We start from the raw sequence: 15,287 nt of genomic DNA, 5'->3' as shown, positions 1-15,287 counted from the left end.
TTCTCATACAAGACACCTGATACAAGCCAAGATGAAGAGAAGTCCAAGGATTCAGTGTATAAGCATGGGAATGCACAAGGGCAAAAGTTGGCGGGATGGCAGAAAAGGAAAGGGGAGGGTGAAACACGTGAAATTGGTTTTCAGCAAAAAGGTTCTTCTCATTTTTTCCCAGATGAATGTGCTGTTGTTGCTACACAGAGACCTGGGCAGCTCAGGTGTTCTGTGCTTAAATCACACTGATTTTTAAGTAACTAGTTCCAGAAAAAGGACCTTCCGTCAGGAGAACTGACCACTGCTGGTGAGCAAATATTTCTCATTCTTAACTTTCCTTTAACAAAGCAGTGAGGTTTGGTTGACAAATGCATTACAAGCCTAGTTTTATGAAAAATACAAATGATATATGCTTAGAGATTAGCTAGCAAAATTAGTTCTGACACAGATGAAGGCAATTCATATGGTGTTGGTTGTCATTTTTTCTCTTAACTCACACTGGATCAAGTAACATCAACATTTCAGAATCTTGAATTTAAACTGCCTGCAGCTACAGCTCCATAAATTATCCTTCCAAAACACTACTGGTTTTCAATAGGATGATAGTCTATTATTTAAGCTTCAGATAATTGATCCTGTGACATAAGATTTACATTTTTATTTTTTCATGAATACTGCATGAAAGAAAGAACTGATTCATGCATTTCCATATTTGCTTAATAGAGACATTATCTGGTGTGGTTTCAGAACCATTTCCATTCAAGTTTAAATAGCATTTTAACATGTTAATATAAATTCTAGATTTTATTGTTAACTGATACTAAGGACAGTAACTTTCAATAGAGTTGCTAAAAATTGTCATCTGTCTAGACTATAGTAGCAGGATGTAATGATCTCCTTTTGCTGACTGAAGTTAGTGATCTGCACAAAATAGGGGAAAATTCAAACGGAATTTTTATTACTGAAAAAATCCCTCCCTGCCAACCTTCTCTCCTTGGAAAAAAAATGGAAAACTTTCTTGTGTTTTCTTATTAAACATCCATAATTTCCAGTCATCAAATTAATGTGCATAATTAACAAGCTCCAAATGAGACTTCCTTCTAAAACACAATCAACAGTAGCTAACATGAACAAGCCTAAGAAAGAGAGTATGTGAAACAAAGAACTACTCAAGAGTTGTGACACCCTCTGGGGGGAAAGGGAAGTGTTGTGGACAAGACTGAGGAGTAAAATATTATCATGGATGCACTAATTATTTTACGAACTTTCAAAATATAGAATTTTACTATGAGGTGATGGTTCATTTTAAAAAATAATAATACATTGCACATTTTAATGTGCAAATTCTTCTTCAGTAACTTGAAGAGTTTTCTTTTCTTGAGATTGCCAGCTGCTGGAAGTGGAATTTTAAATTGTTCATCAGAAATAGGACTGTTAACATCAATGTTAGTATTGTTGAGGAATTCATTAAAGTAAGGATAAATGCCACTGCACTTTTCATGCCTCTGTTCTAAGAAGCACAAAGCACATTCTTTTGCCAGTGCTCAAGGCAGTAATCCCATATTGGATATCACTTTTAAACTCAAGTATGACATTTTCTTTGTCAATACAGCCACAAGTGCTATGGGTGATTTTAATCTTTTTTTTGTATTAAAGGCAAAGCACCTTCTCAGCAGGTCATCCTGGTGACTCCTAAAGCTCAGTGTGAAAAGTGGAATCTCCAACAACAACTGATAAATGGGCTAGGTGGTATCCTGGGCCACCTGCATTATAATTCTTACCTTAGTTCCAATCATCAGGTATCTAGCTAAACATCCAAGTTCTAATGTCTAACGATGATTATACAGGGCAGAAAGAAAACATAACAATGTTAACATTTTGACTTTCTAGTGACTTTCCTCAACTGTCACCTTTTTTTACCTTTTATCAAGACTAGAAATTACTGAATTTCTTATAATGATCTTTGTCAGGAAGAGAAGCAAACATCTTCAGAATACTGAAGTAGCCAGGGGCACAGATGGTTTCTCTTATTAAGCAGGAGTTGAGCTGAAAATTAGTTTAAAAATGCCATGAAGAGTGAGGAAATTTTTTGAGCTTTCATTGTGAGAACAGCTGAAAATTTCTTCACATTTATCTCTAAATCTTTGACATCCTGGTTCAGAGAGTGCACATTAAAAGAATGGCAATTTCAACATTCTGAAGGAATTTGCTGATTTAAAATATGCTATACCTGGAGGCAAATACTTGTCAATTTTCCTGTTTTATTAAGAAGAATCTTATGACAAAAAATTATCTTTTGACCAAAAAAACTACTATCCATGAAAAAGATCCCATGCTGTTACATTTCCCTGAAATTAAGAAACTCAGAATTAAGAACTAGTAGTACTGTCTTGAAATGTTCAGTATCTGGTACTCCAGTGCAGTACTAGTTCATAAGAAACAAATTCTGGGTGACCAGAAATGAACTAAAATAAATTTTTTTCCCCTGATCACACTGTCATGAGAATTGTCCTCTGCAGCCTAATTCTGACAGCTGAAATCAGCGCTGCCTGATAAAATCAAGCACCTCTATTTTGCACTTTTCTCACAAAGGCACCTATAGAAATAACAAGCAAAACTACTTCCACAGTATAGATAGTTAGGATACCATTGATTTACACTACACCAGGAGTTGAATTCGTGTAACTAAAGCTGTTGCTTTGTTTTCTAGTTTTCTTGCTGCATTGAAAGGGATCTTCTCAAGGAAATAATGCTCCATTCAACATTGGCCTTGTCCCTCCTGCTAATTGCAGTCTCTTCCAATCTTGCGATGGCAATCAAAAAGGAAAAAAGAGCACCTCAGACACTGTCAAGAGGTACCATACATTTACTTTATGTAGTTACCTCCTCATTTTCCTATATATGTCAGCAAATGTTTTTATTTAGAACATACCTGAAATAACATATATATTTACAGAAGCGTGTTTCTCTAGTGTTAAATGACACTAAGTAGTGCATCTTCTTATTCCATGTTGTTTCACTCCATCAATTTGTTCTTAAGGATATGGTTGAGGGCCTAGTACAAGCTGCATAATTTATATAACTCATAGTGACCTAGTAGAAGCCAAAAACCCAAAGTGAGTCTTGCAAATTGGGATGCATTTGTACCATGAAAAAATATTCTTTACTATACCAGTTAAAACTTAATTCGCTATGATCAAGTATTCGTTACTGAAACAATTTCATAACTTCAGTTGCTATGGAACAATTTTTCTACAGAACCATTTTTATACACAGAACAACAGTTTGAGCTACTGGTGGGTTTTCTGTGTTACTTTTTTTAGCTTTTCATCAGACAGTCACAGTCATGCTTTGCAGTGAATAATTCACTTCCTTGCAGTGCATAATTTTCAACCTGGATGTTAACTGAAGACTCTAAGTTATTTATGCTTGATCAATCCTTAGAAATACAATCAGAGAAATATCTTACAGAATTATTTACCTCTTCTCCATCTTCCCTCTTCTTTTGGGCCTATTCACCCCCAAAAAGACTCCAGCTCCCTCCCTGAACTCCTCTGCCAGCTGTGCAAAGCCTGCAGACCCCACAGTTCACCTCTGAGGTCTTCTCATACAAAGCACTGCCATAAGCCTTGCCTGTCACAGAGGTCCCATCTGAGCCTGACTGCTCAGGGACCACTTGATGAAATCATGCAACACCTGAACTAACCAAAGAGAAATTGCAAATCACTTCTCGTAAGTAGCATCCCTGAATAAAGGTTCTATGGCCTGTCTCACCTAGAGCAGGATTTATTTTTCCCACTAACCGTAAATGTATAAAAACAAAAAAAAATAAATCCCTTCAACTCTAGTAATTTTGAAATAAGTAGTAACAGAAAGTGTCAATTTTCTAATTCTGAATTCAGGCCCTTTGGGATGCCTTGAGTGCTTCACCTGTAATTTGCACAGATCAGAGGAACACTTGTATCTGCTGCAAAATTACTCTAGCTGAATCCTCTGTGCAGTTACCTACATCAACAGCTGACTTCAGCCAGGGCTGGGAACACACTATAGTCTACACAGCAGAATCCCACCATCAACCAGACAGATCTGCAATCAAAATCACTCTCCTGAAAGGAGATGACCTAGTAGCATCACAAGCAATTGTCCCATGAGAAAGCTGACAGTAAATCTCTACATAACCACAGTTGCTCCAAGCACTGTCCAGACAGCGTAGTTGAGTCTTAACCTGGTCCAGATCCAGAGCTGTTCTACAATTCCCATGAGGTCCATCATGAATGGAGCAACACTGCCTGGCAGGTGGGATCTATTACACAGGGACTGGCATCTTTGGGAGCTGAAGGCATGAAACCAACTGGACAATTTGCTTTTTGAGATCAGCTGTGGATGAGCTATGAAGCTGATGATTCATTCGGATTTTGTTAAGGTCAAGATCTTTGTTTAACAACCACTTTTTAATTAAATCATAAGTATTTGCAATGCCTGGGATTGAAATTTGTAGGTCAAGAGTTAAGCTTAATATCCAAGACTATTCCAATCCTGTTTGTGTACAATTATTGATTAATATAAAAATGTAATTTGTTATTACTTACTTACCTGGCCACCAGTTAATCCATTTGTTATATTTCTAGGTTGGGGAGATGAAATTACCTGGGTACAAACTTATGAAGAAGGGCTTTATCAAGCAAAAAAAAGGTAAGAGAATAAAAGATAAAGTTGTTAATCAGACAGTCATGCATGAATATACTGTAATGAAACAGAACAAAAAAGCACTACGACAGCTCTGATCTGTACACCATTCAGTTAAATAAAACAGATTTAATGTCTATAATAACAGTTGTTGCAGGGGTCCTATGACTCCTAAGCAACATCATGGGCAACCCTGCATTTAACACTGTTGTTTCCTTGTCACAACAGCAATATAGATTTTTTTAATTATTTTTTTTTTAAATGTAATGATTCTTCCAATTACATCCTTAATCAAAAGCTGGAAATCAGTTACATTTGCTCTTGCATGGTGATCTACATGTTGGTTTCCCCAACACTTTATTAGAATCATGGAATGATCAAGTTTGGAAAAGACTTTAAAGATCAGCCCTACACCCCCATGATCACTAAACCATCTCCTGAAGCACCAAGTCCAACCGTTTTTTGAACACCTCCAGGGACAGTGTCTCAAGCACCTCCCTGGGCAGCCTGTTCCAATGCCTCACCACTCTTTCTATGAAGAAATTTTTCCTAATATCCAATCTGAACCTCTCCTGACACAACGTGACCCCATTTCCTAGGAAGAAGAGGCCAACACCCACCTCACTACAACCTCCTTTCAGGTAGTTGTAGGGAGCAATGAGATTTCCCCTCAGCCTCTTCTTCTCTGGGCTGAACAGCCCCAGCTCCCTCTGCCTCTCCTCATAACACCTGTTCTCCAGACCCCTAAATGGCCTTGTTGCCCTTCTCTGCACCCTCTCCAGCACCACAATGTCCTTCTTATTCCCTGTGAAGTGTATCTGGTCTGCATACTGGCCCCTCTGCACCCCTCAAGGGGGAGTCACCCACAACAATGATGCATTTTTCTTTCTGTACTGAGTTATGATGGTTGGTCTAGAGCAAGTTGGCCCCGGTGGCACTTCTGGCCTACATGGGGTATCCTCACCGCTGTCAGCTGTTTCCTCCTGCTGGGCCCCATACCTGTTCTGCAAGGGGAGCAATGAAGGCTGTGAAGTTCTCAAGGGGACACACCTGCTCTGTTTGTGTCATTGGGCAGGGACCTGTTCATATTGTCCCTGCTCCTGTAAGTTAGCTCAGGAAGGCTGGGAAGCTTGCTGAGCAGAAAAGGAATCTTGTGCTCTACTAATGAGGCTTGCCCCCCGAGCTGTTTTTGTGGAGAGCAGGCTTTGAAAACACTCATCTAATTCCCTCTTGCTCTCCCTGATACTCCTCAATCTGCTCACCTCCTCCCTGAGCTCCACCACTTCATCTTGCAGCTGTGACACCTGGCAGAGCAGTTCATCATGCTGCTCCCACTGGACACAGCCATGGTCAGATCTGGCTCCTGCTACCAGCAAAAAGCTGCAGCACTCCCATCAGTCTGTGACCTGGGTACCCACCTCCTTCCATGGGGACACCCTCTGAGTACCCACATCCATTTTGGTGGGTGCTAGGAGCAGAGTCTTCCTCTGCTGGGCAGACACCATCACTCCTGACCCGAGCTGGCAGTTCTCAGGGCCCCGTCCGTACACTCGGCCCACGCCAACTGCCCAGAGCACTCTGGGCTTGCTCAGCCCTGGTTCACTCACACTCCAGGTTGCTTGGCTCTCCCTGGGGCAGCTTATTTATAGGAGAAGTATTTGCCTCACCTCTCATGGTCTGAGGGGAGCTTCTGGGATCCCTGCATTTAAAAGTCCCGTGATTGCCCTGGTACTGCCCCCAGCCCCGTCCACCTCTCTCATGAGAGCTCTTATTCCCTGTGAAGTGTATCTGGTCTGCATACTGGCCCCTCTGCACCCCTCAAGGGGGAGTCACCCACAACAATGATGCATTTTTCTTTCTGTACTGAGTTATGATGGTTGGTCTAGAGCAAGTTGGCCCCGGTGGCACTTCTGGCCTACATGGGGTATCCTCACCGCTGTCAGCTGTTTCCTCCTGCTGGGCCCCATACCTGTTCTGCAAGGGGAGCAATGAAGGCTGTGAAGTTCTCAAGGGGACACACCTGCTCTGTTTGTGTCATTGGGCAGGGGCCTGTTCATATTGTCCCTGCTCCTGTAAGTTAGCTCAGGAAGGCTGGGAAGCTTGCTGAGCAGAAAAGGAATCTTGTGCTCTACTAATGAGGCTTGCCCCCCGAGCTGTTTTTGTGGAGAGCAGGCTTTGAAAACACTCATCTAATTCCCTCTTGCTCTCCCTGATACTCCTCAATCTGCTCACCTCCTCCCTGAGCTCCACCACTTCATCTTGCAGCTGTGACACCTGGCAGAGCAGTTCATCATGCTGCTCCCACTGGACACAGCCATGGTCAGATCTGGCTCCTGCTACCAGCAAAAAGCTGCAGCACTCCCATCAGTCTGTGACCTGGGTACCCACCTCCTTCCATGGGGACACCCTCTGAGTACCCACATCCATTTTGGTGGGTGCTAGGAGCAGAGTCTTCCTCTGCTGGGCAGACACCATCACTCCTGACCCGAGCTGGCAGTTCTCAGGGCCCCGTCCGTACACTCGGCCCACGCCAACTGCCCAGAGCACTCTGGGCTTGCTCAGCCCTGGTTCACTCACACTCCAGGTTGCTTGGCTCTCCCTGGGGCAGCTTATTTATAGGAGAAGTATTTGCCTCACCTCTCATGGTCTGAGGGGAGCTTCTGGGATCCCTGCATTTAAAAGTCCCGTGATTGCCCTGGTACTGCCCCCAGCCACGTCCACCTCTCTCATGAGAGCTGCCAGCTCCTGCCAGATCTCTCTGCTCTCCCTTGGGCTTCCCTGACTCTATTTCTCTATTTATTTATTTTATGAATGAGTTATGTTCTTTTCCCTTGCTCAAAAATGTCTGTAATTCTTTATGGAATGTCTGTATGGTTTTAATGTGGGTGAACATCAGATTAAATGCAATTTGCCTTTTCCAGTCTGCTAGTAAAATCATCCATTTGCATACTTGTCAAATGATCTAAACACATGTTCTATTATTACTAATACAGTAACAAGCCACTGATGGTAATTCATCACTTAGAAGACTGCCAATACTGCCAAGGTAATGTTGATTTTTTGAGTGTTAAAATTTGATGAACATTTTTACAAGAAATTGCACCTATTTATTTACCTTGCACTTACTGAAAATCATTTAAAGAAACAGGTAAATGAAAATGCATTGGAAAAAAGAATTTATTGCTTTTTTGACAAAAACTCCACTATGAAACTACCCAACAAAGAACATGAAAAATACTCAGTGCTGTTCTCCTGCTATCCCTAATGCAGCACTCGTCAGTTTAAATTAAGAGATATGGATTTGCTACTGATTCATTGAACAGATTTAATATTGTTTGGCTCTTCTGAATTGGTAACTAGAGAAGGAGACAAGGACAGGGCTGCTGAAATCGATCTAATAAGAATTTTCTGAGAATAATGCACTTTTGTCCAGCTGAGGCACGGTATCCTTTGAGACAGGCTTCATAAATAACAGAAGAGAACTTCCATTTTCATAGCTGGGAGGTTGTACTGACACAGTTCAAATAAACAAAAAGCAGAAATAGAGCCCTCAAGTGTCTCTTCAGGAATGTGAACCAGCAGAGACAGGAACAATGTGGCCAGTCTCCAGCCAACATGGTGCCTAAACGTGGAAGGAAAGGCAGTATTTGAGATGGACTTCTACAACATGACTGTGTCTTTTCTAGCACTGAAGAAAGCTTTTGCAGAAAATGAAGAGATACAGGAAATGGCCCAAAATAACTTCATTATGCTGAATCTCATGGTATGAAGGGTTTGGGGAGGTTTGGGCTGTACCTTTTTCCGGGTTGCATTTTCTCTTTGTCTTGCTTTTTCATGACATTTTAGCTGTATATCTTTGGCATTTCAGCAACATATAACTATGAGTATTTGTACACACAAGTATTAGCTTGCTTGGTTTTGTCCTCTGGTACAAGACTCTATTTACAGGTGGTACTGCTTCATCAAAATTTACAGAAATCTTTAAATAATTAGCTTTAATTTCTCTGCCAGCATGAAACCACAGATAAAAACCTATCACCTGATGGACAATACGTGCCTCGAATCATGTTTGTAGGTATGTATATTTATGTGTCTTCAAATATGTGATATTTGGATCTATGCCAGAGTCCTCCTTTGGAGACATCAAAATTATTCCTTTTGCTAAGAGAAAATAGCTCAAAATTTGTCTTGCTCACCACAGCATTAGTGTACAACGTGACAGTTCTTGAGTTCAATTCTCCCTCTATTGCAGGCTTTGACCCTGATAAACTTCCTCAGGTTACAGATATGTTCTGGAGGGTATTTAATTTGTGCTTGGGAGCAAGACATTCAAATGTCTGATAGCATCTGGCTTTTGCTGTCCGTGCGTCTTGCTAGTTCTAAGACAAAATGTACTGAAAACAGTCAAATATTGAACTGAACGTAGACTACAGTGCAGACGTTACCACAGAGCAAATTAATAGTCAGCAGCATCTAAGGAATGATATATCCCGTCGTAAAACTGACTTCTGGAATAGATTGAACGAATGATGCCCCAGAGTGCCTGTTCCTTTTCACTGACTGTAAAGGGAGCCTAGAGTCACCAGTGCTGTGGTGGCATCCAAAGTTAGGTGAGATGAAGCCTACATCAAGATAGAGAGCAAAGCAGTAACACAAGTCAGTTAGTTACCAAAATGCTTGCATGGGCAACTGAGGGAAAAGATGTCCACAACAACTTGCTCCTATGATGGAAACATTAAGAACCACAAGATTTTCAGTCTGAAGGCTCTAAGTGGGTCATGCTAATATTGCATTATGCATGCATGACCCTCACTATGTGTGCATCCAGTCAAACTGGCCTCCTCAGAACTTGTAAAACAGGATATTTCTCTTTAAATATGAATGAAATGCGCATGTAAATCTATCACTTGAAAATAGCTGCAAAATATAAAAATGATCACTTGGTTTTGTTCAACATTTCTCCAAGAGCAGTTGGCTGGAACAGAGCGTAAAGGCCTTGTAATTGCCTCGTTGATAAAATCAGAACACCTCAGAAACAGGGTTGTCAAAGTAGCACCACTCATACAGTCCTTAGCTGTTGTGGAAATGAAAAGCACTGTTTAATATAATTATTTTTTCAGACCCGTCCCTCACAGTAAGAGCTGATATCACAGGAAGATACTCCAACCGGCTTTACACTTATGAACCCCAAGACATACCATTCTGTAAGTGCCCCCTTCACTGCATTACTTTGCATTTCACACTGTAAGTAGCCAGATACACTCCATCCCAACTTTTCGTGCTTAAGAACCCATTAAGGTCTCATAGAAATGAATAAGGAGAGTGTGTGACCATTTACAATAAACTATAATAGTCTAACTTGTTCTAGCAAAACACTTAATAACACCTATTGTCCCATTGAATTTACTGAGACTACTCAGGTAAGACAAGTTAAAGATCACTGGTGAGAACTTTCAGGATCAAGATCTCAGCAGTTTGTTAGGGAATGGTGAAAGTGCTATGCTCAAAGGTATCCAACTGTGCAATGTAAACAGCCAGTGACAGGAGGGAAACAGAAAAGAAAAGCTGGCGGTTACCTGGGTACCACCTAATACCCGTATTTTAGCAAGGAATGTGATTTTTCAGGTTGAGCTAGTCCTTTATATCATCTATCTGACACCAACACAGTATCTCACCACAAATACGCACTTCACCTCTGATTACCAAGCTAGCTGCTGAGAAGTGAGGGAGTTGAAAGGAGTGTTGTCAAATCCTTAAACGTAAACGTTTTGATTCATTAAACATTTTTCTTCCTGCTTTACTATCAAAGCAAGAATTTGCACAATAGAAAGCTCTAAAATATGACATGTGACTATAAATTAATTCAAATGTGAACAATTTACTAATCAAACTAGGTTGGGTTTTTTAATTGTGCAATTTAATCTAAGTACTTCTTACAGTTCTTATTTCTTTTTCAGTAATAGAGAACATGAAGAAAGCACTACGCCTCATTCAGACAGAACTGTAATCAGCAACAGTGAAATGGTCATAGCCTCTACGAGGTGAAGCTGCACTAGGAAACCTAACATTTTAAAATGTTTTAGTTAACCTGTCTCTACTGGTATTTTGAACTTTTACTAAGAAGCTTTGGTATGTCAGATTTCATAAGCAATTTGAAGAACAAACATAGAAAGACTATGGCATTCATTTGGAAACCAAGATGAGAAATCTATTAAACACTCTGAAATTAGTTACCTGAAGACCTGAAAGTGATGGTTTAAGGTGCAGCAACTTTGAGCTGTATTTTATCAATCCAAATATGACTTTAAGTCAATTAAAATTTCTGACTTACAACCAATCTTTTTGGTGTCTATTTGCAATTTAATAGCTGCATCTCAGCTCCTAAATTTTATTTTTATTGCAGGAAGTTTGTAAGTCACTAGTCTAGCTCTGTTTTGTGCATATATTTCTCATTAAAGGGAAAGAAACTTTGCTGGCACATCAGATAGGAAGGCTCTTCCTATAGATTTTGGAATAGCTTATATAGAAAAAAAACAGTGATCCAGGCTTAGCTTTCTTCTGTATAATTCTTTCATTATCATTCTTATAGCTGAAAACAGAACAGATGTTTCATGCAGAGCATGTGGTCTTAGTGAGGTGATAATCATCAAATAGCAACTACAGGTTTTGCTATCACAAAGACCCAATGAAGCAAGAGAGATGGAAGGAGATAGTCCCAAAACTCCACACCTGAGGCTAAGTGATGCTTGTAATGTCTGGTATGGGAAAGATGAGCAGGTTTGTCCTAGCCCTTTTCATTTAAATAGTGCTTCAGTCACATGAAGCCCATCCCAGGTCATTCCCTCTTTTGCTGTAGCATCCTAACCCAGACAACACTGGTGGAACCTTAGTGAGGGGATCTGTACATACAAAGCCTTCATAAAATTTCCCCAGGATCACCACATGCAAAAGCAGATGCCTGTAAAAAGCTGAAGTCAGTTGAAATCAATTGTTATCCCGGCAATGTGTTTTTTCATTAGAGAAAGACAGTAAGCAATTTATCAGCAGCAAAAGCATGTGATATGTGCAAATCACCAGTGTTACTTGTTTGTGCTACCTGCCATTTCCTGTCTAAATACACAAATAAAAGCTTAAGGAAGGATCTTTGCAGGACAGCTTCACTAATTTACAAAAGCTGGTATTAACTTATCCTGAACAATTTATATTGTATCTGTGTCTTCATAACTGTGTAAAATTTGGCTATAAGTATCCTCCAACAGAGTGATGCTAAATGACCTACACACTAAGAGGAAAAAAAAAACACACAATAAACAACAACAACAAACCACACAAAACAAAACAAACAAACAAGAAAGCAACAACCAAACAACTTCATTTAGTCATTAACAACATATTGTCTCCATAATCAGCAACATGATTTTTTAACCTATGGGAAAATGCTAGAAACAAAATTATACTGGGAATCATATTCCTTTGAGTGGTGTTTATCTCTATTCCTTTATGTCCATATCTATTCCATACTTGGCAACATTTCCCAGCCTGTGGCCATACCCTCTGTCAAGCATGCCAGAGTTGTTCAGGAGCAAGGGCTGTGAGCTTGCTGCCAGAAGTGACACAGGATAGCCATGGCAGCATGTGAAAAGCAGGATTGAGAGAAAATTCATTTGAGGGAGAAGCACAGCACAAAATAGGAAATGCTTGAGTGCAGTAGATTCAAAATATTACCAAAATATTAGGTGGGAACTGGTAGGGTTTTGCTGTCATATTGCAGGGATTTTTTTTCCCTCCTTACATGCACTTTAAACACCAGCTGAGATCATGGGAGACACTGGTTGAATCAACCTCTGCTCTAACTTGGGTAGTAAATAAAATGTGGGACAGTTACTCCATATAGCCAATGTCTGTTTTGCCTACTTAAGATTCACAAGACTGCAGGTTCTGCATTGACATTTGAGGAAAGGTTGCACTTGTGGAAGTGTATGCATGGCTATGCATACATTCCAGTGTGAAACAAAACCTTTTCAATTTAGATTTGGAAAGCAGCTGCAAAACAAACCTGTTGTCCTCCCTCTAACTTGATGCAGAGAACCGCCTGTCTTCTCCCCCCACATATTTGTCCATGGTACTATTGTTTCCTAGCCTGCTACTCCTATTGTTATGTTAATTGCAATGACTCACTTCATGGATTGTCCTAGTCAATCCAGATATTCCATCAGCTTTTCAGTAAAAGAGGGGCATCTTCATACATAAAAATCTGAAGAGCATAAATACACTGAGAGATCCTTAGGATTTATACAGATTATACAGACCTAGGAATCTACTGTTTGCCTTATTTTGAGCATCTGATATTTAGCCAGCAGACAGGAAAGAAAGTATGTGAATTATTAATATTATATTTGAAATGACAAGTTCCAGCACAATACAATGATCACTGGCTTCTAGTATCAAACAAAACTTAGCCTTTATAATTATACTCCAAAGCATGCTATTTTAACATTTGAAGACTATATGGATTAATTTCCAAAGATATTATTGATATGCATTGCATCTCTAATCTAGAACAGTATTTTTTCCACTATAGATGTTTTTGACAGCTGTGACAAACTACTCATCCAAGCAGACAGCAGCCACTTTCCAGAAATGTCACAGAATTCCTCTCTGTCTGATGAGATATAATTTGCAAAGTGACTAAAGGTGATTTCACCCACTTCTTTTCTTTCTCAAATCCCCATAGGTACACCAGCCTAAAGTTTTTTCTCAGCTATAGCCTTGAGAAAGGGAACTAAATATTTTTGATTCTCAAAGATTCAGATCCAGTCCTTTTGGTGGAGCTAGATATTCAGGTAAAAACCACCCTGTATGTTTCACATATTTTCTGCACACAGCTTAGTTCAACATTTATTGCTAATTTTACAGCTGCTTTCTCCCCTTTGAACATTATTTTCCCAGGTAATACCTCTCCTGATGGAACAGAAACTCAGATCTCATTGCTCAGGATAAGATAATATGTCTGTAGCCTATGCTATGACAGACACATAATTCTTCCTCCTTTTTTCCTCTGAAATGAATGGCATGAGACACTACTCTCTCTTTTCTTCCATTCTTGTTGTCTGTTCATGTGTCACACATGCCTTATTCACAATATTAGTGGGTAGATTTTTATTCACACTTATTACTTACCTATCTTAAGAAAGAGTGGGAAACTCTTCTTTTTGTTTCTTGGTTAACTTCAACTAAACCAATCAAGATTATTTGACCTCCACTGTTTGGATTCGAGCTGAAAGAAGAGAATAAAAGATTGAAAATGTGAATGCAAGAGGAGCATTTGTTTTATGCTGAATAAATTCAGTCACACTATAAGGACCAAGAGTCAAAGAAGCCTGTCTGTGTAGATTGTGTGCTTTTCCAGAATACCTAACCTGTATATAATATGTATGGATGCTAATATTAATGTGAGCATAATATAATGCCACGTGTGGAAGCCTGTGTTTCTACATGTTCTGCTTTTGCTATGGACATGACACACGTTCTGGGAAGGAAACTTTATGATCACTTATTCATATATCCATGCCTCCTTTACTGTATGGACTTACCTGTTGTAATCAGACCAAGGCTAGTCAAACAAATGTGGTATTAACGTCACTGAGGTGAGGCACAGGAATCTGAGAACTGACAGAACAGGATCCTCCCCTATGTATCCGTCTCAGTGCAGGAAGGCGTTGGCTTTTGTAGGCAGATGGCTGATGTATTGGTCTGCAGAGCTAAAGCACTTTCCTGTGTGCAAATATTTGCGCTTGACCAGAACAAAAGAAAAGCCACCATACCTTTGTGTACCATGGAGGTGAGAGGCTGTGGGACACCTCAGCACTTAAAATGCAGAAGTAACTTGATCTTGCAGAATAAGGCTGATATCCTCAGGATTGTTTCATGTGTTACACGTGTTCTTGCCAAGGGCTGACACAGAGAAATTTCCAAATGCTGAGGTGTCCTTCCCAGGATTGGCCAAGTCACTGGTCTGTTTAATTTTATTTCTTCCTTAGTTCAAATGGATGCACAGTTCCACATTATGAGTCAGGTAGAAACAGTCTCCATGGCAATTAAAAAATCCAAAAATATAAATCAGAAGGGGAAGAATATTTATTCTTCACCAGAAAATGTCCAGAATTTGCAATCTGTATATTCATACCTTTTCCTTGCACTTCAAGGTGCTTGTGAGGTTCATCATTTATCATATTTTGTTGCTACTGTGTAAATTAACGGACCCACTAGTCACTAAAAGCGGAGGCATTTTAGCAGACCATTTTATTTTAAGAGGTACCAGATTTTTGCTCATCCCTTTAGAATAAGAGAAGGCACACAAGCAACTTCCCTTATCTTTGCATAATAAGAAAGAACCCAAGTACAGTGGAGCTATCCTTTCATTCACACTGGCTTATCAAGTACCGCATTTTGAAATTTCCCTATCATTCCAACCCTAACTGTTCTTTTAAGTAAATGCTCATCAATTCACCCTTTATAAGTGTTGAAGTGGGACTTGCAGGAAAGAAAAAAGATGCTATTGCAATAATTTTCAAGATTATATTGCTCACTAGACAACATCCTTCGGGGGG

At 39.9% G+C, this 15,287-nt stretch overlaps 1 protein-coding gene across 1 annotated transcript; it reads left to right on the top strand.

Moving 5' to 3' along the window:
* Positions 1–2,740: 2,740 nt before the first annotated feature.
* On the top strand, positions 2,741–10,684 carry AGR3 (anterior gradient 3). The gene is made up of 7 exons (XM_009994947.1): positions 2,741–2,846; positions 4,620–4,683; positions 7,671–7,723; positions 8,364–8,440; positions 8,689–8,752; positions 9,798–9,881; positions 10,635–10,684. Exons 1-7 carry the CDS (start codon positions 2,741–2,743, stop codon positions 10,682–10,684), a joined length of 498 nt encoding a protein of 165 aa, XP_009993249.1.
* The last annotated feature ends 4,603 nt before the right edge of the window (positions 10,685–15,287 follow it).

This window comes from Chaetura pelagica, unplaced genomic scaffold (assembly GCF_000747805.2).
Source record: "Chaetura pelagica isolate M959 unplaced genomic scaffold, ChaPel_1.0 scaffold12, whole genome shotgun sequence".
Lineage (NCBI taxonomy): Eukaryota > Metazoa > Chordata > Aves > Apodiformes > Apodidae > Chaetura > Chaetura pelagica.
This window is presented reverse-complemented; position numbering and strand designations above follow the sequence as displayed.